The sequence below is a fragment of the Artemia sp. Qi Xiang Cuo genome, chromosome 2 (assembly GCF_049724085.1).
Source record: "Artemia sp. Qi Xiang Cuo chromosome 2, ASM4972408v1, whole genome shotgun sequence".
Lineage (NCBI taxonomy): Eukaryota > Metazoa > Arthropoda > Branchiopoda > Anostraca > Artemiidae > Artemia > Artemia sp. Qi Xiang Cuo.
This window is the reverse complement of record NC_142795.1, coordinates 41,672,269-41,695,944: the sequence shown is the minus strand read 5'-3', so window position 1 is coordinate 41,695,944 and position 23,676 is coordinate 41,672,269. Positions and strand designations below refer to the sequence as shown.

The following is a 23,676-nucleotide window of genomic DNA, read 5'->3' as shown; positions in this document are numbered from 1 at the left end:
CAGACAGTGAAATGTATGACCTGTTGACCTGCAAAGGTATATACGCATACAACTATTACTGTTCTGGCGCACGCTTAAGTGAGATGAAACTACCTCCAATTGAATCTTTTTACAATTCACTGACCAACAGTGAATGCACAGCCGAGGAGTATGAGTTTGCCAAGAAGGTTTGGTCCAAGAGGGATTGTAAAAATGGGTGGGATTATTGTAGACTGTACGTGGCCAGTGACGTTCTATCTCTGCTAGATATACTCTGTAAGAACACGGACCAGATCTATTCAGAGTTCGGGTTAGATATTGGTTATTATTTTTCTACACCCCATTTAGTGATGGATTTAATTTTAAAAATTAGCAGGGAGGAAATAGGTCTAATCACCGACGTAGATCAGCACCTTTTTGTAGAACGTTCAATGAGGGGTGGGTATGTTTTTCATGGGGACCGCGTCTTATCAACCGACCCGAGCGGACAAAGCACCGGTGCAAAGTCAAATGCAGTGTTCTTGGAAATGAACTCGTTGTACCCCTCGGCAATATCACACTACTCTTTGCCATGTGGGAACTATCAATGGCTTGAGAATCCTTGTGAGTTCCCCGACATTACCACGATCGAGGACAATGGGCCACAAGGATGGTTCTTTGAAGTTGACGGTCACAGTCCGCTGGCCCTTCACGACTCAGTCAAAGATTTTGTCTTTCCCTGTATCAATCGGCCGGTGAGCAGGGACTCTCTGAGCCCCTACAATCGATCATTGGGCGAGGATATGGGGATGCACTGGACTCCCTCTAAACAGAAACTGATTGCTGATTTGGACCCTCAGGAGAATATCGTTGTTCACCATGTGCTTTTGCACTGGATGGTGAGCAATGGTTTCAAGATCACCAAAATACACAGGGTCCTGCAGTTCAATCAGCGACCCTATTTCAAAACGTTTATTGACACCTTTGTCGATAAACGCTCTAGGGCAAACTCAAAGGTGGAGAAGGAAATGTATAAGCTTATCCTAAATTCAGTGTTTGGCAAAATGTGTGAAAGTGTTCTTATTAGATCTCGCTGCGACATCGTGACTAACCCTCTAAAGTGTGCACGAATTATTGCCCACCCCAATTTTACATCGTTCACGAGCATAGAGACTGGTATGGTTCTCCTAAACAGGCGAAAGCGAAATGTAGTACTGAACAAGAATATTGCAGGCGGCAGTTCAGTACTCGAAATTTCCAAAAAGCTCATGTTGTCGTTCTTTTAAAAATTATTCAAGGTGCAAAGGCCATGGTAGGGGGCGGTTGAATTTTAATATTGTGTTACGGATTCTCTGCTGTTAAAGGTAAATGGGACTGAATTGGATTTATTTAGTGATTTGCAAAATTGGGTGCACATCAGCTCGCGGATGGATTTCACCAACTGGAATCCATCACTCTACCCCGAGTTGGTGAAACGTCAAGCCCCCAACCAACTTTTAATGTTAAAATCAGAGACGGGGAGTGATTTGATATCCCGGGGGTGTTCCCGGGCCCCAAAGTTTATTGCGTGGAAACTCATAGTGGGGATGAAAAGAAGGCGTGTAAAGGGGTGCCTACACATTTTGTAAAGAGCAAGTTCAACATGAGCGTGTACAGAGACTGTGTAGAAGGTAGCCTAGTGCCAAGAGCAAAAGTGCTTGCAATTTGCTCTCTACAGTATAAAAATTATACTGTGAGATTGGAAAAGAATGTAATGTCGTGTATATCTGACAAAGTCTATGTGCTCGAGAATGGTGTGAGTGTCCTACCCCACGGCCACAACCGTATTTCAGACCGAGTTGAATGCATAGACTATCGCAATCAACTTGGTCTGGATAAATTAACCTAACCAACTAACCACCACCCCAACCTGTTCATAAATTAACTAATCCCAATCTCACTACCTTAACCTAACCACTGACCCAACTAACCCATCCACTAACCTGTCGCAGCCGTCGCACTGACGACAACTATTGTTTTTCCACCGCCGCTCCCGGGGGGGGTCCCTTCCCGCGGCCGCCCAGGGGGGTGGGGGGTCCCGCCCGCGGCCGGCCGGCCTTCGGCCCCGCGGTCCCCGGGGGGGGGGACCCCCCACCTTTAAATTCACCGTAATGTGTTCAACTGTGCTGCTAGTTCCCGTGAGTGTGTGTATTTTCAAGTGTTTTCTGTGTTTTTGTTGTATAGAAAAGTGTTTTTTTTTTTAAAGTGTTTAAGTTGACAATAAGTGCTTTAAAAGATGGACAGAAAAGTGCTGTACAGAAAAGTGTTTAAAGACAATAAGTGCTGATGATGGACAGAAAAGTGTTTTTTTTTATAGAGTGTTATCATTGCCGAGCAGTTCATGTTGAACAAATAGAGTTTTTATGTTGAACAAATAGAGTTTTCATGTTGACCATGAAATTTTGTCAACTGTTCTTGTTGAACGAGTGTTATTTCTATCGTTGTGCAGTTCATGTTGACTGCAAATATTTGTTTTCATGTAGTATCGAAATAAATGCTGTCATGAAATATTGTTTTTGTTGTTCTTGAATAGATAGATCTATGGGGAAATTACTACTTATTCATAGGACACATATGAATTACAGTTAGTTGCAGTCCAACTGATGTCCCCAACAGCAGCATGTATCAACTTAAAACACCCTTCAGATCATTTTTCTTTGGACCTTCAATGTCGGGGAAAACAACACTTTTAGCTAAAATAATTCAAAATTGCGATAAAATGTTTTTGGAAAAACCGAAAAAAATCTACTATTGCTTTAGTATTTGGCAGGAGTCCTATGATAAAATAAAAGCTATTGCCACGTTCGTACCAACACAATTCATACGGGGAATTGATGTTTTCAATATTATTGAATCGAACTCATGGCTGATTATTGATGATTTCGCTGAATCCATTTTACAGATATCGCAGGAGATGCTACAACTGTTCACCGATCGCTCCCAACATGAACACATTTCCGTTACTCTGGTTCTACACAATCTGTTTCATCAGAGCAAATGTATGCGAACCCTTGCTTTGAATTGCACCGTCTATATTATCTATCGAGTTGTACGTGATTCTAGCTCGCTCATAACTCTCAATAAGCAGATATACCCCGGCGCTCCAAAATTTATGTTGTCAGCGTACACTCAGGCGACTAGCAAGCCCTACGGTTACATTTTGCTGGATCTTAATCAGAGCACGCCCGAGGATCTATGTGTAGTCACCGACATTTTCAACAATGAAATTACAGTATATCTACCGGTGAACAGTAGAAAAGGCTATTAGTCACCATTATGACACTGAAGAAACTACACGAGCACCGGCATCTGTTTTCCATTTTAAGTGCTTCAAAACCACTTCTTAAGAAGGCCAGACTCGAAACCGGGTTTGACAATGATTTCAATAATCTTATATCTGACCTATGTTTAGATTTAACCGAGGGCAATGTTCAACTGCCAGAAGTTGTTAGACAACAGACAAAGCAACATCGTTCCACTTTAAGCGTCTTGGCTTTTAAAAACAAGGGAAAAAAATTTAAAAGAAAGTGACTCCTTCAAGCAGGTGGTAGCTTTTTCACACCTTTACTACCGATATTTGCAGGACTTGTAAACAGTTTTCTCTAGAGAATGGCAAAACCCTATAGATTGACACCATTTGAACTTGCCCTCTCGCCCGTCGAACATTTTGAGGACAATCTAAGCAAATTCATTAACGATGAGAATATTACTGACGACAAAAAACTGCTTTTACTTCAAGATGCATTGTGACGTGTGGACAAACATAAACCTTATCGTGAGAGACCCACTGTCGTCACATATCCCTCTAAACAGGAAACATCTCCTCAAGATTCTGCAGCAGCATCAAAGGAGAAGGAATTGAATTCAATTTTATCGAAAATTGGAAACCTATTGCCACTGACCTATCGAGAACAGAGTAAAAGAGTATTATCTTATCTCATGTTGGAAACTGGTGATCAAGTTCAAGTCGAGAGCACAGGGAAACGAATTATAATTCAAGGAAAAAGTTATAATCTAGTTGATTTAATTTGTGATATGGTGACGAATCGTAAAGGACTCTTATCCTTTGACGATAATCTATACACCTTTCTGTGTGTATCAAACTTTCCCAAAAGTCTTATTGGCAATAAGCAAATTCGAAAGAAACTAAGAGAATATAGTCTTCCTCCTCCAAAACCATCATTTAAAAAAGAAGGAGATTCATTATTTGAAGATACTAGCAACGTCATTGATTTTACAACACCTGTGGCTGCTAGTCAAAAGTGAAGACGAACTAATTCACCCTCCAGTGTGCAAAAGGGGAGTGGACATTACACTACGTGTTTACGCTCAAAATGGATGAAGTTCTGAAAGGTGTCTATGAAAATATTGGCGAAGCGGGAAGTTTAAGTTCCCCCAAAACGCTTTCCAAAGCTGTCTCCGGCACCACCACATTGAAAAATGCAAAAGAGTATCTAGAAAATGAACTGAGTTACACACTACATCGGAATCACAGGCTTCGCAGTAAACAATATCGACAAACTAAATCCTTTTTTCCTCTGCATATAATGCAAACGGATCTTTTAGCTTTAGACACACTTCAACAGCGTGACAATGTGCCATACAAATATATTCTGGTGGCAATCGGCATCTTTAGACGCTATGCCTATGCCATTCCACTGCGGTCAAAGAGAGGTGATGAATTTGCTAAGGCCATTGAAAGTATTCTAGAACAGGATTCATATAGAAAAATTCAATCGGATCGTGGCAGTGAATTTGTTAATCCCCATGTGAAAAAGGTTCTTTTGAAATATAATACAATACTTTATCATAGTCACAGCCCGATAATGGCTGCATTGGATTAACTATTAATAAGAACTATTCTTCTATTAATTTCAAGATTTTGAACATTTAAAAATACATGGGATTTTATTATTTATTTTTATAAAATAATTTTGATTTATAATCAACGACCCCATCGATCTCTGTCCAACTCTACACTAATTGATGTTCATTACAATGAAAATACATTTGATGCTTTTCTAAAGCAATACTCCAATGGTGAAAAAGAGAAAAAAAAGAAGAAATTCAATGTTGGTGATACTTTTCGAATTAATAGAACAACCAATATTTTTGAAAAATGAAATTATTTATGGAGCACTGAACTTTTTAAAGTGTACAAAATTCTAGACACTGAACCCACAACGTATCGACTACGAGACACCAAAGATGATGTGATTCTCTGCGTTTTCTATGAATATGAGCTGCAACAAGTTGGAGACACTAGCGAAATTTAGCAAATTGAAAAGATATTGAAGAGTCGTATACGCCATGGCAAGAAACAGTTATTTGTTAGCTGGCTAGGATACAACTCAGATTTTGATTCCTGGGTCAGTGCTGAAGATATTGACAATGCCCAATGATTTCTATGTGACCTTCATGTCCAATGTTTCTGATCCTCTTTACAATGACTTGAATAGAACAAGGGATTTTTGGACGAAACTCTCCCCCACCATCAAATTCGACGACGGAAAGTATGAAGTGGCTCTTGCCGACTGTATTCTAAAAAATACCTACGACATCCTGAGAAAGGATCGTAAATATGAACTAAAAATTAGACCCTATGATTGGCCGCCGCCACCAACAGGTGATCAAGAAAAAATTCAAAAAATCAATTAGATGGATTATCCTTACATTGAATTACCCTACGAGGAACTCACCTGCATGAACGATTTATGTCGTTCCATTAATAAAAGAATTTCTGCCCGTAAAAAGGGAGCTTTTCATTTCAACTATTCAAAGGAGGAAGGCAAGATCTACATTAGTTCACCTATTGCCAGTGAAAAGGTTATTCTCAACGATAATCTAAAGGATGTTCTTGGCTTTAAGCTCAATATAATCAATGGTAAAAGTGCCGGAAACACTAATATCATTTTCGCTGACTACCCGCCTGCCTTCTCCACAGACACTTGTATATTTCTCTAGGCTTCATTTGTGGAAACATCTCGGGTTGGTAATTCAAATGTTCCCCTCCTACGAGTTCTTGAACGAAAAACCAATCAAGAACATATTCACCACTACAATATAAAGCATCTTCAGTATATTCCCGTAAACACTTCCTATTTGGAACTCTGTCAGTTAACACTAAGAACCGAATTGGGCGATCCCATAGCAATTTCAAAGGGTTTGGCTGTGATTACATGCCATTTTCGACCCATCGTTCAAAAGCAAGATGTCTAATAAAAAAGTGGTATTCACTTGTCCTGATATTGACTGCTATGTTAATACTCTTGGCCCAAGACAACAGGGCAATGGAATGGACTATTACAAAGGGCGCTCGTCAATGTCTAGCTATGGTCTTGGCAGTTGGCTTGCTAAGCTGTTTTGCTCTTCACTACCATTGGCCAGAAAATATCTTGTACCGGCTGCGACAGATTTTGCATCCTCTACACTATACGATTGGGGCTCTGGCAAGGATTTTAAAAAAAGTGCTACGGAAAATCTTAGGTCCAGTGCGCGAACCCTTGGTGAGAAATTAAAACAAAATGGTAAAGGTTTAAAAAGGTCAAGAAACAATGCATCACTCATCAGTCTCTACTCAGGTCGGAAACGAAAGACATCACCCCTTTTGTCAAAGAAAAGAAGGAAAAAGCGGACACGTGCTGTAACCAGAAGTCCCAGGAAGAAAATTGTCAGATCGAAACTAGATTTCTTCTCCTAAAATGTCCTACCTACCACATAAGGATTCTCAACCTTCAATCACCGCCTCATTGAATCTATTCAATGCTGAAAATGTTGATGTGAGTGTCAAGCATGGATACTATGAACAATTTTATCCACAACAACCCCTCTCCGATAATATCCACTTTCAAATTTATTCCAATGAAGACTACTTTATGGACATGTCCTGAACATTTATAGATTTGCAAATGAAAGTCTGGAAATCCGATAATACAATGCCAATTCGGGGCGATGGAATATCCTATGAAAATTTTATATTACATAATTTATTTCTTCAAATTAGTGTCTACATCAATGGCAAGCTGGTGAGCACAAGCAACAATCTCTCAAATTATACAAGCTATATGCAATTCATGCTGATGACACCCAAGTCATACAAGGAATTGAGAGGCACCTCCAATGGATATGAATATATTACTAACACTGATAGTACAGATGTACTTAAAAATGCTACAACTAGTGAATTACATCTAGTTGGAAAAATATATCATGAAATATTTAATATACCCCACTGGCTGCCGCCCAATGTTAAAGTGGATATAAAACTAACGCTTGCACCCTCCAATTTCATATTGAGAAAAGAACTTGCTGCCAATCCTGAAGTAAGTCTCTCCCTAACCTCGGCAATACTTCATGTACGCAAACAGCAGGTTATGAGTTCTGTTGCTTTGGCTGTGGAAAAACAGAGAGCCAATGGTAACAATATTAAACTGCTTGGTCCTCATACAATCACCAATCAATGTCATATTGCAATGGGCTCACGCACCTTCACCGATTCATCCTTTATCAATGGTGAAAATCCGTCAAACTAGCGTTGAAATTTGTAAAGGGCGTCAGTGCAATTGAATGATGGACTGAATGCCCACATAAATTTGAGATGTTTGGACTTTCATCTCTTGTATGAAAAGTAAACGGCATCCCACTCTACAATCTATCTTTTGATAAATCCTATAGAACATTGTACGAGTTGACCATGCAAACCCTAGATCATGACTCTCAACTATTTGAAAATGGTATAACCGAAGATATGTTTGCTAAAACACATGGTATCATTGTACTGGATTTGTCGGGTCCACAGGATATGAGTATCGTACGTACGGGGAGTGTGCGTTTAGAGTGTACATTTGCCGACCCATTGGCTGAGAGTATAGCACTAATCTCACTAAATCAATATGAAACCTATTGGGAAATCACTCCCCAAGGCAGTGTTCTACTAGACTTGGCGCCATGAGCACCAGTCAAATAACCAATGTATTTAATATGGACCCCTACATGTCCCTGTACAAATCCTATTGTCTGCCCTCGGACTTTTTTGGAAAAATTCAAAGTGTCGACAATACCTTGATTATTGTTAATAGCAGTCCGTCGACTGTGCTGACGGGTCATTGGCTGTGCATCTTTCAAACACTGAAGGCGATTGAATTTTTTGATCCTCTTGGTCTACCATATACATTCTACACATCCCACATCAGCAACTATATTGAGAGCAGTGGGAAAACTATTATTCAAAATCGGAAGAGGGTGCAGGATCTAACGACTAAAAGCTGTGGCTTCCATACACTACTATATTTTGTGTTCCGATGTCGTGGCTATACTTACACGCAGTTTCTCCGCATTTATGTTGACAATCCACGTCTGAATGACTTTATAGTGGAAAATATCCTCTCAGACCTATCTAGTATTGATTTCAGTGCCCTAAGAGTAAAGTGCTTAAAAATTTTTGTGAATTTGTTTATTAATAAAATGCATATATATATATACAACAATGTCTTTAAATCTACACTTTAGATTTCTTCATCTTCGATGTATAGGCAACTGTCGTGAGCCACTAATGCTGGTAAATCATTTGGAGCCACTGTATATTGATTTTGATTGACTGCAAAGTCAGGGTCACATTTTCTACAGGACAATGTAACTTCATTCTTGTCATATCTCTTTGTATAGTCAATGATACTATTTGCATTCATATTATGAAATTCACGAGTTTCAATTTGTCTATTTGAAGCAATATCGCATACAATGTTTTCAAATGGTGAATCACATTCGGTAACTGCCAAATAAAAATCAATTGGTTTATAATCATAGCAGGGGGTGTCATCACAACGATGACGTAGAAACCAGATTGTCTTGTTACCCCAACAGTTGAATCGTAGACCAGATTCCTCTTACCAGAATAATTTAAATCCACGACGATACCAATCTCGTAGAAATAAACTGAAATCAAGTTTGGGATTCTTTCCAATCATAGCTGGGTAAGTATTCTCCCACTGATCACATTTATCATAGTGACAATTGGATCACAGGTGCCCTCTATGATGATAGTCAAACACCTCCTCAAGAAATGATTTACATCCTTTAATTTGTACTGCATAGGATATATGAAATTTACAATGATTAAATAATTTACACTTTTCAATATATTAATAAATAATTTAAAATGTCTTAATTATATTAAAACTGCACATTGTTGAAATTAAAATTTTAAATGTATAGAACTTTTTTGTGTTTCCGTTGTAAACTCAATAAATTATAACACGAAACTGATCCTCTCAGATCGATAAATTCAATGAGAGGGAAATGGGGGAGAGAGGAGTAGCTATGTGACGTTACCTCTTTCGAATGATGGGGGGAACCATATACATTGAATCCATTGGCAATATTTTCAAAAGTATATCCACAATATGATTCTGCTTTGTTCCAATTAATGTATCAATGAATTGACTATAAGCATTTGAATCAAAATTTAAGAGTTTCATACAATAGATCAATGGGGGGGGATCACTCCTAATTATATTTTCAAGTGCCCCACGACAAGAGAATATCCTGCGTTTACGAGATAACTCGAGAAAATTATCATCCAAAATCAAATGTTTTTCCATAAACACTAGATTTGATCTAATTCTCTCTTTCTCAAATTTATTCATTTTTCAGTCCTTTCACTCCGACTGCTGACTCTAGACTGACCCTGATTCGTTACCCCTAACCAGAAAAGAAAGAGAACATTTTCGATTTCGAAACAATTTTATTGAATAATTACAACAACTACAATAATACAGAGCATGTACAATTAACGAGACTGTTTATTGTCTTCAATATGTTTCACCAATGCACTTAAAGCACATTGAAGTCTATTCACATGTGCTATATCAACTTTAGCGGCAAAACATAATTGATCCTCCATTTTAAATTTGCTCAAGGATATCACATATCTTGCATATACTGCATCCCATTCCAGACAAAGCCGCGATCCTTTCTTGATTTCCACCGCAATGCTTGGTGCTCTTTTACTATTACCATAAACCCCACTATCAACTTATAATAGTGTAAAAATTCCACACATTACCAACACAAATATATATTCACATGTTTAAAGTCAAACTGTTCTTCTTCTCACTCCTTTGAATTCTATTGACAGACTAATAAAACTCTAGCGAAAATACTTTCCTTATATTCCCTCCGCCGCTAATATGTAAACAAAGCCTTCTGATTGGCTAAGAAGGAAACATGTGATCTAACTGTTTCCGGGAAACTCATAACATTTGACTTGAACAACAACATAAAATAAATCGACTTTGACATTCACCTCGAGCGTGCACTTACAAGAACAACAACATCGACCTTGGAAAAAGAGGTCATTGACCCCATTAACAACGTGTTCTCCCTAATGACTCTATGCCCATATATGGTGTGCTGTTCGGATCAATAGGGTCACTTCTACTAACTTATGCGTACACCGAGGAAATCGCAGTGCGCAAGATACCTTAGAATAAAATACTAGTTCACTCCCCCCCTTCTTGTTGGGTCCGGAAATTATGGCCAAAGAACCGTTTTACCCGGACGGTGTAACTCTTATATGCGAACAGAAATTACGTCATAGAGTAAGTCACATTTAAAACAAACAGAAATCACCACAAATAAAACTAGGATTACCGCCCTCTTAAACCCTCTAATAGCTACTGTCATTTGCCCTTCACTGAAAGGCAGACATATTTTAAGCATTCTTTTTCTTTGATTATTATAGCAGTGGAAAGCGAAAAAAAATGCTCACTTTCAGGAATAATTTATTTTGTGCCTGATTAAATCTTAAACAATCAACTTATATCTTAAACAATCAGTTTCTGTAGTAAATTTTCATTATTACTTTCTTCCTTTTAAATACATTCTTTTCAAATTTACTAGAAAACTAATTGGTGAAATATTTATTAATTAGCTAATCTAAAATGTTCTTTCGAAAAGACCAAATAAATTCTTTTCAAAATGGATAATGTTTGTTTCAAGAGTGTTTTTTTTTTTTTTTAAGAATCCATTTCCCTTACTTTTGATTGAAATAGAATCAACAAATAAGTTTTGACAAAAACGAGCCCTTCTAAAATATTAAATTAAAATGGAAGGTCACGAATGCCATTATTCCGCGGAATATTTTTTCTTTCCTCTTTCCTTGATTAGTATAGGGATTTCCTTCTCTTTGTCGTTGATGTTCAACTAACCAGACAGATTGCTCCATATCGTACCGGATCCTAGAAAAAAAAAATTATCTGCCAACAGAGATGGTGCTACTTGAGGTTGTGGAAGATAAAATCCCTAGAACGGGAGAGAAGTGGCAACCAGAGGGAACTCAACGGAGAGAGAGACAAAAAAATACGCTTGATTTTATTTACCAGAGGGACCTGAAGCACATACGTGGGAAGATGTCTGGGCAGTAGATGTCTGGGCCCTCTTGGTGCATATGGTGGTCCAGGAAGAACTTAGGTATAAGGTGCAATATATGGGTCGTTTTCAGAGAAGCGCAAATGGCATTCCAGCCTTTAGGGGGTGGCAGTCCCAATTTTTTGTGGTAGTGTATGTCCGCGTTTAGTGTAAAATTAATTATCCATTTTGTTTTAGGTTTGTTTACGTTTCTTGTTTGTTTAGTGTAATATCTGTTAGTTGTACATTTTAGTTTTTAACTTCGGTCAGTTTATTACTCAATACAATAAGAGTTTAATCGGCCGTGTTTATTACATCCTCATTACTCAAACTCCTTATAGGCGAATCGGTTAATAACTTTTGGCTGTTATCTTGCGTAAGGCACCTTGGCAGGATGTTAGAATGTCACATGCTTAGAATCTGGCGGCAAGTTCACCTTGTTCACCGGAAAAAAGGAAAATGCTTCAATCCATTGGGGCGGTTATTAAGACAGCATAAAAGCTGAGTTTCCGTGAAATTTATTGATGCTATATACGCGCAAGTTTGACTTCATTTGACTTGTAGCCAATAGTTAATTTTCAGCCATCTTATTCAATCAAGGAATAAAATTTGCCAACAATAGTCGTTCAAGTGGTGTGAAGTATATTGCCTTTCTTTCCACAATGCACTCGAGAGTGAGAAGTTTAGCTAAAACGTGAAATCTTAGAATACGAATGTTTAAAGCTACTTTTGCTCCAGGTGTTCTATAAAGGAGGAATGAAAATAGAATGAATTGAGGTTTAGTTCAAGTAGTAGAGACCAAGAAAATTCCCTCTAGGCTTTTACATTGTCTTCTCAGAAAAAGTACAGTCATATAATATTTGAAAGTTGTCGAATGCAAGACATCGGTTACGGTCGGAAAACTCATGCTTAGGTATAATCTTTAATGTATGGCTGGTGGAAAGATTTTAAATGCCAGATCAAAAAGTATGGATAACTTATAAGAGTGAAAGCTGGTGCTAGTGTCAATGAAGAAACTCCAGCGGTATCTAGCATTAGGGGTTTCTTGGAATTTTTCAGTGTAATAATAAAGCAAAATCAGTGTAATTAGTGTAACTGGCAAGATTAGCGTACTACATTTTCCGAGAAAAAGTCACAATAAACAAACTTGGGGCACGTTAGATGGTGTTGGAATTTGTTTTTTATTTATCAACACTAATGCCAAGTTCTTCCTAAAAAATTTGCCTATAGGCTACTCTTTGAGCCAGACTTATCCAACTATTAAATAGGTAATAAACTCGTACCTCTGAACTAAATTTTATAAAGAAAAGGAAGTTTGAAAATCTTTATGTATACCGTTTCTTCCAGTTTCTAAAAGGTTGGAAACTTGGGTAAGCTATGCGCTATTTTTTTTTTCTTATAAGCAAAAAATAAAATTAGTAGTTAACTTATAAATATAGTAATAATATTTAAAATTTAACTCTGCTGAAGGTTACCTTTCTTATTTTTCAACAATGATATTATCGGTAGTTTTTTATCAATGGCTTGGGTACTCTAAATGTTTTTAATTTATTTAGTGACGTCGTCCTTGTTTTTTCTTGTGAGTCTTCTCACGTTACGTGTCTTGACTGCTTCCGCTCCTACTGTCAAAGTCGCTTGAATGAAAGAAATTTTGTGCACGATCCAATCCTTGGATATACTCTACCCTGTCCTGTTGGATGCACAGGATCTCTCATTGAAGAAGTACATCACTTCAAAGTCATGGATGATGTTGATGTAAGTTGTTTTAGCCAGTTATAAGAAATATATTCTTGATTCTAGCAAATGAGGATCAAATTCCTGTTTTATTCAAATTTACATTGAAATCTGGATGTGTTGTATTATGAAGTTAGCTTAGTAAGAAAAAAAAGAAAAAGTCAGTCTGTTGCATCTAGTTGCAATTATGAGATTTAATGTTGTTCCCAAAAACAAGGTGACTTAAAAGATATGTTTTGAACATATATGTGCATGCACTTTATGTGGACATGATAGAAGACTTGAGTGAGTACTGTACAAAATAAAAGTTACGTCAGTAGGCTAACCCAACTTAGTCGACAAAGACATGCGAAGGCTGGTGCAGCTTGATCAGCTTGAATGATATTCAAAAATGTCATTCTGGAATCAAAAACAGCCCCAAATACATTTTGAGCCATTCATGTAATTGCATTTTAACCTAGTCCCGAAAAGGTCTTGGTGAGGCTCGTATGCCCGACTTCCCGACTAAATCTATTTCAGGAAGGAGAAAATAATTATTTTTCTTTGTGTTTCATGCCATATGACGTGTCAAATTTAGAATTGAAGTACTGAACACTATTTTGAATTTTGTTTTATAGATCAACGCGGCAGACAAAATGACGTCATAGCCAGAAATAATTTTTTTGCAAAGTGTTGTATTAGTATCTTCTTTAAAAAACGCATTTCAGCTTTTCTCTTAGTGTAATAGCCTTTCTGAAAAGAAGGATGGTAATTACAACAAAAAATAATAATAAATTAGAGCTGTGTGCGAAAATCAGACGATTGTATTATATGCTGGAATGTGCCTTGTTCTATGATAACGGATTTTGATGGCTCGAAAAAACCATACTGAAAATAAAAACCACTTCTTAAACTACAATACATAAAAAATTCCTGTTTTTTAAGTTAAAGGAATTCACTTTGAATTTACTTATAACAGACACAAAAAAATGTTTTTGGCTCCATTTTCCTGGCTTTTGTCTTGTTCGTACTATTATTCGTTCGAATTTTATGTTTCTAGTTCTATCAATGGATTACTCATATAAATATTGCAACGATTCGGTTCGTACTATAAATAATAAAGATCATAGCTTGCACAAAGCTATAAAAAATAACTGTTTAGATATGGTTGTAGATCTGATTAGATGTGGCGCAGACCCGCTTGTAAAGGACGATAGTGGCTCAAGTGCAGTCCATTTTGCCGCCAAATCAAAACGTTTTGACATTCTTGCTTACATCCTGGCAAATCTTCATGATGTACTATCTGTAGATATAAAAGATAGTACCGGGAGGACACCACTTATGTACTCTGTAACAACAGCTGATACGCTGAATAATTGCCGTATGCTTATAAATTTCGGTGCAAGTGTTAACTGCCTAGATGATAGGGGCTATACTGCCTTACATTGGGCATTTGAGTCTGACAATAAAATAGGCATGGAAGAAATATTAAAACATAATCCAAAGATGATGTTAATAAGTGACCTATTGGAACAAGAATCGTGGCCACCCTGCCATCAACGCAAAAAGCTTCGCAGAGCTCAGAAAAAAGCCTTGCATGGTAAAAAAGAGGTAAAAATATGGGGTGAATATGGTCTTAGCTTAATAATACTGTCTATCTGCCTCTTACTGCTGTTGATGACGGATTTGGCAAACTGGTCATTCATAGTGAAGTTTTTCTGTGTGATACTTATTATAACCTTTATCATTTGGTTTTTGAATTGTTTAGTTGATAAAAGACGTGTTCCCATTTCTTTTTATATAATTACCAATTTATTCGCCTGTTGTACTATGGTTTTCCCAATTGGGTTTGTTCTTGGATTTTCAAAGACCCTTCTTTTTAAATTATTTGCATCCATGGCGTATTACTACTATTACATGTCATGTGTCTCAAATCCAGGACTTTGCCATAACTCATTAGAAGAACGACTGCTGTCAGTAAAGCAACATTTAGAAAGAGATTTCTTTGCAAACGACGGTAGTAGACTGTGTACTACATGCATAGCTTACTGCCACAAGAACTCTGAGCACTGCGATGAGTGTAATGGATGTGTTTACCAACGAGATACGCACTATATTTGGCTAAATAATTGTGTAGGCTACGACAATGTGATATATTTTAGCAGGTTTGTTGTCTCATACTGTTTGCTTTGTTTCCTTTATGTGTACTACTGTGTGTCGTATCTGATGTGTGTCGGATCTTTTCTTTATTTCACCTGTCACGTTGGGCTTTTAGTTATTGTTCTTGTACTGGCGTTTTCAGCTGGCCTGTATAATATGTTTTTATTCATACGAAAACGTTGTGTTTGTTGTGTGGAGCAATAGAGGGAATGTAAGAAGTGACGAGAATAAGTATTCTTTTAAAATGGTGGAACTAAATTGTTTTGTCGCAAAACCTTGTTTTTATTTAATTTCTGACTGTTTTTCAAGTCACCTGAAAAAAATCCCCCCTGGAAAATTCCCTTCGGAGACTTTCCTTCCATATGAAAATTCTCTTTTCGGGAAATCCTCCCTCAGAAAATACCCCCCCCCCCAAAAAAAAAATTGCGTACATTTTCCAATAACAAGTAGTATCTGTGAATAATGGGCAAATTGAGTAATTTACAGCTTTTTCCCCAAGGACCATTGGGGCTACGCCATACCCAAAGGCATACTTATTGGATCTTTCAACTATGCTGAATCAAATGGCTATCTCAAAAGTTTGATCAGATGTCTTTGGATAAAAAAGCGGTGTTAGGGGGGGGCTACTTGTCCTCTAATATTTTTGGTCACTTTAAAAGGAAACTTAATTTTTCATTTCAGATCAATACCCTGATACGATCAACCCTGGGAAAAAAAACTCGCATCCGTGATCTTTCTTCTGGCAAAAATTGCAAAATTTCACCTTTTGTATTAGGAGCTTTAAACCTCTTTGTTAGGTTTTTCTGATATTCTGAATCCGATAGGGAAAGAGTTTCATTAAAATCGCTTGACTGTTTTTGGATGTTTTTCCTCTTTTTCAAAATTTGGGCAAATTTTCTGAGGCTTGTAACATTTGATCGGTAACATTAAACTTAATGAATTTTAAGTGTTTAAAATCAGCATGAAAATTAAATTCTTTTGATATACCTGTTGTTATCAAAATTCCGTTTTTTATACTGTTGAACCGATTTGCTCCTTCTTTACAGTTCGTTAACCCAAATTGTTGATGGTAGAATCTTATTTTCGGGATGGTATAGATTCGTATCTTTCTCTATCCACCATCCTAACAACACCTCTACTCTCCTCCAAATTCTCTGACTCAAGGGCTGTAGCGTCTTCATTCTTTTATATTTATTTCACTTTGTTGTTTGTTTTGTCGTACACAAATAAACGATTTCCAAGGAAAAGTTTCACACCCTCACCCTAATGTCCGCATAACCATCTTTTCTCGCTTGTATTATAACCGGTATAAGTTTCCCTCGGGCGAGCTGTTCACTGGCTGAGTAATCGGGAGCTACAGTAAAACCAAATCTTTGGAAATTCTGAAATGAATTCAGGATTGCGAATCTGAGATCTGTAGATGGTATATCTGATCAAATAAGTCAGAAAATGCGTACATTTTCGGTTATCCTTATTAGATAAAATACCACACGGGTAAAACACGTAATAAGATCCTCTTTTAGGTATCTTCCTTTTATAGTCGGAGAAAAGTTACATAGGATTAGATTGCACCTTTTCTGCTCTTTTTCTGATCTTTCCGTTCTCGCATTGATAGGCCCTAGTTCCCCGCTAATGCTCTTGATTCGTTTTTCATTGACGTCTCCTGCCAGAAGTACTTCACTAATTTGACCAGAAACACTCATAACCAGGCTTTGGAAATCTTTCAGTGTAATTATCAACTTTGAGAGACATCGGATTTAGAGTTCTTTACTTTTCTTCCATACTACTACTACTACTATTACTAATAACAACTCACTGCAGCACCAAGCTGCCTGAGGCCAACACAGCTGCGCACGCTCCTCCTCCATCCCAATCTATTCAAAGCCCCGCTCTTTACACCATCGCAGGAAGTTCCCATTTCCTTTAAATCGTTTTTTTTTATGATATCCTCCCACCCCATATGAGGATGACCTGCTTTCCGTTTAGTCCTAGACGGTTGGCCAAAAAGGACAATCTTCGGCAATCTATCATCCTTCATCAGCAGAACGTGTCCTAGCCGTCTCAACCTTTCTTTCATTATAGCCCTAGAAAGCGGAGCTGAACCACATTTTTTGTACAGTCTACTATTTGAAATGCGGTCAGTCAGCAGGGTACCCAGAGCAGTCCGTAGGTAGTTCCTCTGGAAAACATATAGAAGATGTTCATCGGCTTTTTGAAGCGCTCATGCTTCAGAGCCATATTTAACCACTGTCATCACTGTGCCTTCCAATATTCTAATTTTGATTCGCAGACTGATCTTTCTAATCTTCCAAACTTTTTTTTTACTGTGAAAAAACACCCCGAGCCTTGGCTATTCTATTTTTAATATCTTCACTGCTCCCACCGTCTTTACTAACAATAAAGTATAGTGACATTTCGGTTAAAATGTGATTAACTGCAATTATTCTACACAGGAATGGTTTTCTTAACGTGCTTCCTTTTCAACAGCCCCAGTTCTAGATTTATGCCTCCATCTGAGGATGGTCTATGCAAACGCAAGAAGCCAGTACGCAAGACACAAGAATTTTCAGTTTCCAATCAAATGACCCTCTTCCAAGGTTATATTTCTTTATATTGGACGTTATCGTCTCTTTCTATGTTGCAAGCTACCTCTGCAACCCGGAAACCTCAAAGAATCAGGTTGCTAACTAAGTCCAATATAGACAACGGTTTGTTCTTCTAAAACCCTGATTACAAAAAAGAAAAATCCTATGGCTTTTTCTTATTTGGAATAGTATGAGACGAACCTCAAAGCACCAGGAAGCTAACTAAGTCCAATATATGCAATGGTTTGGTATCCTAATGATCGTCTTTTAATATATTTCTATTCTCGTCATAGTTCTAACAAAACTATGACGACATTCATTATTTATCTAGTAGGGTTTCAGACAAGGTGGTTCTAATGATGTACTTTTGTTTTGATTTGACTCTGTTTTTTGGAGTTCTGGGTATAATTACGTATTTACTGTAATAATTATGATTAACTAGACTGATCCTTTATATAAACCTGATTACAACCTATGATTATGACGTCATTGATCAATCTTTAACATGAAATATGCAGCTTTTCATAGAAAAATTAATTTTATTTTAACAACAATTTGTATTAATTATAAAAGATTATTAACCCCATTAATTTCCTCTAAAATGAGCCATTGACCAACTCCCTACGATGTTTCAGTGCCAAGGTATCTGTGGAAGAAAATAAAGAAAAAAGAAAAAAAAGATGCGATTTAGGCAGAATGCTGTAGTAGCTGTAACTATTCTTTACTTTTAAGCCAATATATATGCCTTGCTGTTCAAGCCAAGGGACAGAAAATTTCATATATAGGGGTTTCGGACAAGTTGGTTCTAGTGGTGTACTTTTTGTTTTGATCTGACTCTTTCTTTTTAGGAGTTATGAGTTTTTATATTTTTTAACATTGGACGTGATCGTCTCTTACTAGGTTGCTAGCTACCGCTGCAACCCGGATGATCGTTTTTTAATATAAATTAAAATCTAATGTAACCTCGTATGACGTCATGTATACCACAGACCCCTTTTTCTTTTGCCTGTTGTATCAGTTACTATGAGTCCTATTTGACTTCGGTACTATTTGTAATTCTTTAATCCAATGCTATAAAATATAAACCTGATTACAAACAGGAAAAAATCTACGGTTTTTTTCTTTGAAATAGTAAGAGACGAAACTCACACAATCAAGTAGCTAACTAAGTCCAATGTATGCAATGGTTTGTTATTCCAATGATAGTCTTTTAATGTAATTACTTAGTTACTTACTTAACTTACTTCGGCTGAAATACCATAATCAACGAAAATTAATTTAAGAAGTTCTCCTTCACCTTTTTAATTCATCATTTGAAAAATTTTAAGTTTGGACTTGTTTCATAAATACGAATAAATAAAATTTCACTTGGGGTTCAACCGAAATATTTAATACTTGAGTGGGGCATTTATGCAGGTGTTGAAGCAGGTATTATAGAATTCCAGAAACCATTGGGTTATCAGTATTCCCCTGGGTGTATTAATTTGTGAAAAATGAGAAAATTACAGTTTAATTTAGTTTTGTTTGAACGTCTTTGAGAGTGTAGCCATTCATATATTCCAAAAAAAAGACTTCATGAGATTCTTCCTCTTAAACGATAAGAGATGTTATCAGTATTTAAAAAGTATTTTCACAAATTACAAATTTTATATAATTTGGAATTCTTTGAATTCCAATATTTGGAATTCTATAGATTAAACGTTTTGTGGAAGTGTTAGGGCTGAGAAAGGCTAAAAATCCTTCGTTTGGATTTGGTATGATTTTTGATGGTCTAATTGGGAATTTTATTTTAACTTGTTTATTGATAAGTTGAACACAGTAGTTATTTCAGTCTTCTTAATGAGTAAAGTGGATTCACACGTAGGAGGTTTAAGTTCATAATTGGGTGTTGGAAAATGTTCTTGTTCCGTAATATGTTGTTCTGATGTGTCAGTTTTAGAAGCTACTTCCTCCAATTGGGAAGACTGGTCTCCTGGAGTGTTGAACCTCTGGATCCATTATTTGCTCCGTCTTTGAGGAGTCTGGAATGGATTGTGGAATTGTATTCTCTAGTGTTACGTGAAGGTTAATTTTGTTAGGTCTGAGATTATAATGTCCTTTTTTCAAGTTCAAGTTCATTTAATTTCTCAATAAATCACTACAAGTCAAAATACCACTTTTACAATATTAATCAATGGAAAACAAAACATTTACAGAGGGTGCCTACACAGTGAGTTATACTCGAAAACAAGCTCCCTAAAAAATAAAGGAAATAATAATAATAATAAAAAACGATGAGAAGATATGATAGTGAACTAGATGTACTGGGAAGAAAAGGAGACACAATACTGAACCCACAGCCCACACCTCAAATTAATAAAATACCACATAATTAAATATTTATCAACTATTGCACCGGCCAACATGACTTCAAATAAATTAATAGTTATCTATAATTACTTATTAGATATAGTTTGAATTTAGCTTTAGAAACTGGAATAGGAAAACGCGAATCTATATTACTTTTATAAATATTCCAGAACTTTATTATTAAATTTTTAGGAGAAAATCTGGATCTTTCAGTTCAGATTCTAGGGCAAGGTAATTTGGCTGAACTTCTTAAACAATAATTATTCTGGACCAAAGAAACTAAAGAGAAGTTACTAGAATTTAAAGCCAATGGTAATAATTCTTTTATTTGTTTTAGTCTGAAAAAGAAACAATTCGCAGTAAGGACTAGCTCAACTGGAAATATTCTTAAAAATGTATAAAGGCTCTTAGTAGGGGATTCGTTGGGGAGGGAAGATGGGGAAGGAAGGAGTTCTTTTAACGTATGAAGGGCATTATTTCGAAGTCGTTGATGGGGATTAATAAGAGATTTGAAAGTATTTAAATAAGCAATTGGACAGTAATTAAAATAAGAATGGATTAGAGAATAGTAATCTGACTTAAGAGCAGGGAAAGGGAGGTGGAACTTTAGATAACGCAGTAACCCCTCAGTTCATCCTAGCTGCATTCTTAGCCTATCAATAGGAATTTTCCAAGAAAAATTTTCATCAACTTGTAGCCCTAGATACTTACCAGACTCTCTCCTTGCAATGGTAACTAGTTATCCGTTAAACCGGAAAGATATTTGGGAAATCGACGGTATGGCATGAGAAATTCGAGAGAAGATGATAAAATTGGTTTTCGAAGAGTTTAACACCATGAGGTTGTCAGCAAACCACTGCAATAGCTTCTTTAGATCAAAACAGAGGTTTTTTCTGACGGATGATTCATCTGAACCTGTGACAGAATTAGCCGTGTCGTCTATGAATAGCACAGCAAGTCCATCATCTGTGTTAGTGTTCAAAACGTCATTGGCGTATATTAAAAATGGTAATGGTCCAAGAATTGAACCTTGTGGTACTCCTACCTTTTCAAAACATGGCGTTTTTACCGATCTTACTGCACCTCCATCCACAAATTGATTCCGACCACTGAGGTAAGACTGGATGAGTAAGAGAGCATTACCTCTTATTCCGCAGTTGTCAAGCTTATCCAGAAGAATCAGATGAAAAATCTTGTCAAACGCTTTTTTTACATCCACAAATATTGTAGCTGGTATCACATTACGGTCCATAGTATAATTCAGAAATTGTATCAAAACCATTATAGAATGTTCGGTTGAGTTCCCAGGCCTAAATCCAAACTGATACTTGTTGAAGAAGTTAGACCTAGTCAGATAATTCATCAGTCTGTTGTAGATGCAACGCTCCATAATTTTTGAAAAAGCAGAGAGAATAGAGATAGGGCGGTAGTTTGAAGGCAGCTTGGGGTCGCTACCTTTGTGGAGGGGTATAACCTTCGCCAACTTGAAGACAGTAGGAAAGATGCCATCTTTAAATGAAGACTTGACGATGTGTGCGATAACGCCGACATAGCAATCGATGGTCTTCTTTATGAGGTAATTTGACGACCCATCTGGACCTTCGGAATGACCGTTTTTCATGGCTTGAACAATCTTCAGCAGTTCGTCTTCAGTGACTGGCGACAGAAACATAGAAGAGCAAGACGGCGAAGGTAGGTATTTTTTGTAATTATCCGTGACGACAGTTGAAAGGCCATAATCTTCCTCTACGGTTGCTTCTCCAATGCATGCAAAAAATTCATTTAACGCGTTGGCTACTTCTTGTTGGGATGTTGAGATGTTCCATCAGGCTTGGTTATGGTCTCAGGAAACGTATTAGTTTTTTGTTTATTCAGGCATTCATCTATCAGTGTCCATGTGTTCTTTGGCGATCCTTCTGCTTCTTGAAACTGCTTATGGTATTAAGCCTGTTTAGCTTTCCTGAGCAGAGTTGTCAGAGTGTTTTTATAATTCTTGAAGTCCGTACCATGTACATCAGGATTATCAATATATTGCCTGAATAGCATATTTTTGTGTTCAATACTGGTTAGTAAGCCTTGGGTGATCCAAGGTTTTTTCGGGATCGCATACCTGGAGCGCTTTTTCGAAAAGAAGCAGGCAGAGTCAAGGGCAGAAGAGAATTTCTCAATAAATAGGGTAGCCATTGCATCTGGGTTGGTTTCTTCATAAACTGAAGTCCAGTCGCTACAAGTCAATTTAGCTCTCAAATTTTGTAATGATTTATCATCAATAGTCCTTCTTACTTTTATATTCGGGTTAGATTTCAGTCTATTTATCAAAATTTCACCAAGTAACATAGAGTGATCCGATTCATCAGTTAATACGACATAACTCGACTGTAGATTTAAATTCGTAAAAATGTTGTCAATAACTGATGCCGACTGCTCGCTAATACGTATTGGTATTCTTGCTGTTGGAACCAATCCGGCAGAAAAGCAAGTAGTTAGCAAATCTACAGGTAGAGATCTTAGTTCTTGGGACTCCGAACTCACCAGTCCCAAATCTATATTAAAATCACCCATAAAAACCACTTTATCGTTCTTAAAATTCATCCGTTGTGTTAGATCATTCAACTTACCAATAAAATTTGACGCATTTGATCCCGGTGTTCGATAAAACAAGCATAGGAGTAGCTTCTTCTTGCCAGACTCAATCTCAACCATTAAAAATTCAAAATCCATCACTTGATACAAATAATTTAAATCCGGAATTTTACGGATAGGGAGATTCTGATCAATAAACACGGCAAGTCCACCTTTCGAACGGGTAGACCTGTTTCTAGTTACTATCCTGTACCCAGATACACCAACCAAAGAACTATTACCATCACTAAGAAAAGTCTCACATAGTCCCAGAATACCAATACGATTACTATAAAGAACTGTGGATAGAAAATCTAAACTACTACACAGTCCTCTACAAGTCCACAACATGAGACGAGATGATTTTTACTGATCAAAGGTAAGAATTTTTTAATTATTTATACATTTACCACGCGGAAACGACTAAAGAAAAAGATCAAAAGTTTCATCTCCAGTTGATCCTATCGATTTAAAAATTTCATTTAGGTCAAGTTGTTTTTTCTCAAAATCATAGAGCCGGTCCGATGTTCTCTCATTTAACAATTTATATCATAATAATATCATACACATAAAACTTAACAAAATCAATATGAAATGATTGGCTAATGAGTAAAAGTTGGTACCTCGGATAATTCTCAGCATGCGAGGAGTGAAAAAACGAGCAGAACGAGAACTTTTTTTGCACAACTAGAGCTAGACAGAAAAGAAGGAAAACATGAAAATAATCACACATAATGAAAAGGCACAAAAAACACACTATGACGAGATCAAATCCAGTCTTTTTTTTCACTTGCGGAATATAATAATAAATCAAAATTGATGTCACAACTAATTAATTAACTAA

At 36.9% G+C, this 23,676-nt stretch overlaps 1 protein-coding gene across 1 annotated transcript in view; it reads left to right on the top strand.

Annotated features, from left to right (window-relative positions):
• Positions 1-23,676, top strand: part of park (E3 ubiquitin-protein ligase parkin) — an 88,428-nt gene that overhangs the window by 53,896 nt on the left and 10,856 nt on the right. Inside the window, exon 5 of the mRNA XM_089108113.1 lies at positions 12,960-13,158. Coding sequence (XP_088964239.1) covers positions 12,960-13,158 — 199 coding nt within the window. The remainder of the gene's footprint in view (positions 1-12,959; positions 13,159-23,676) is intronic.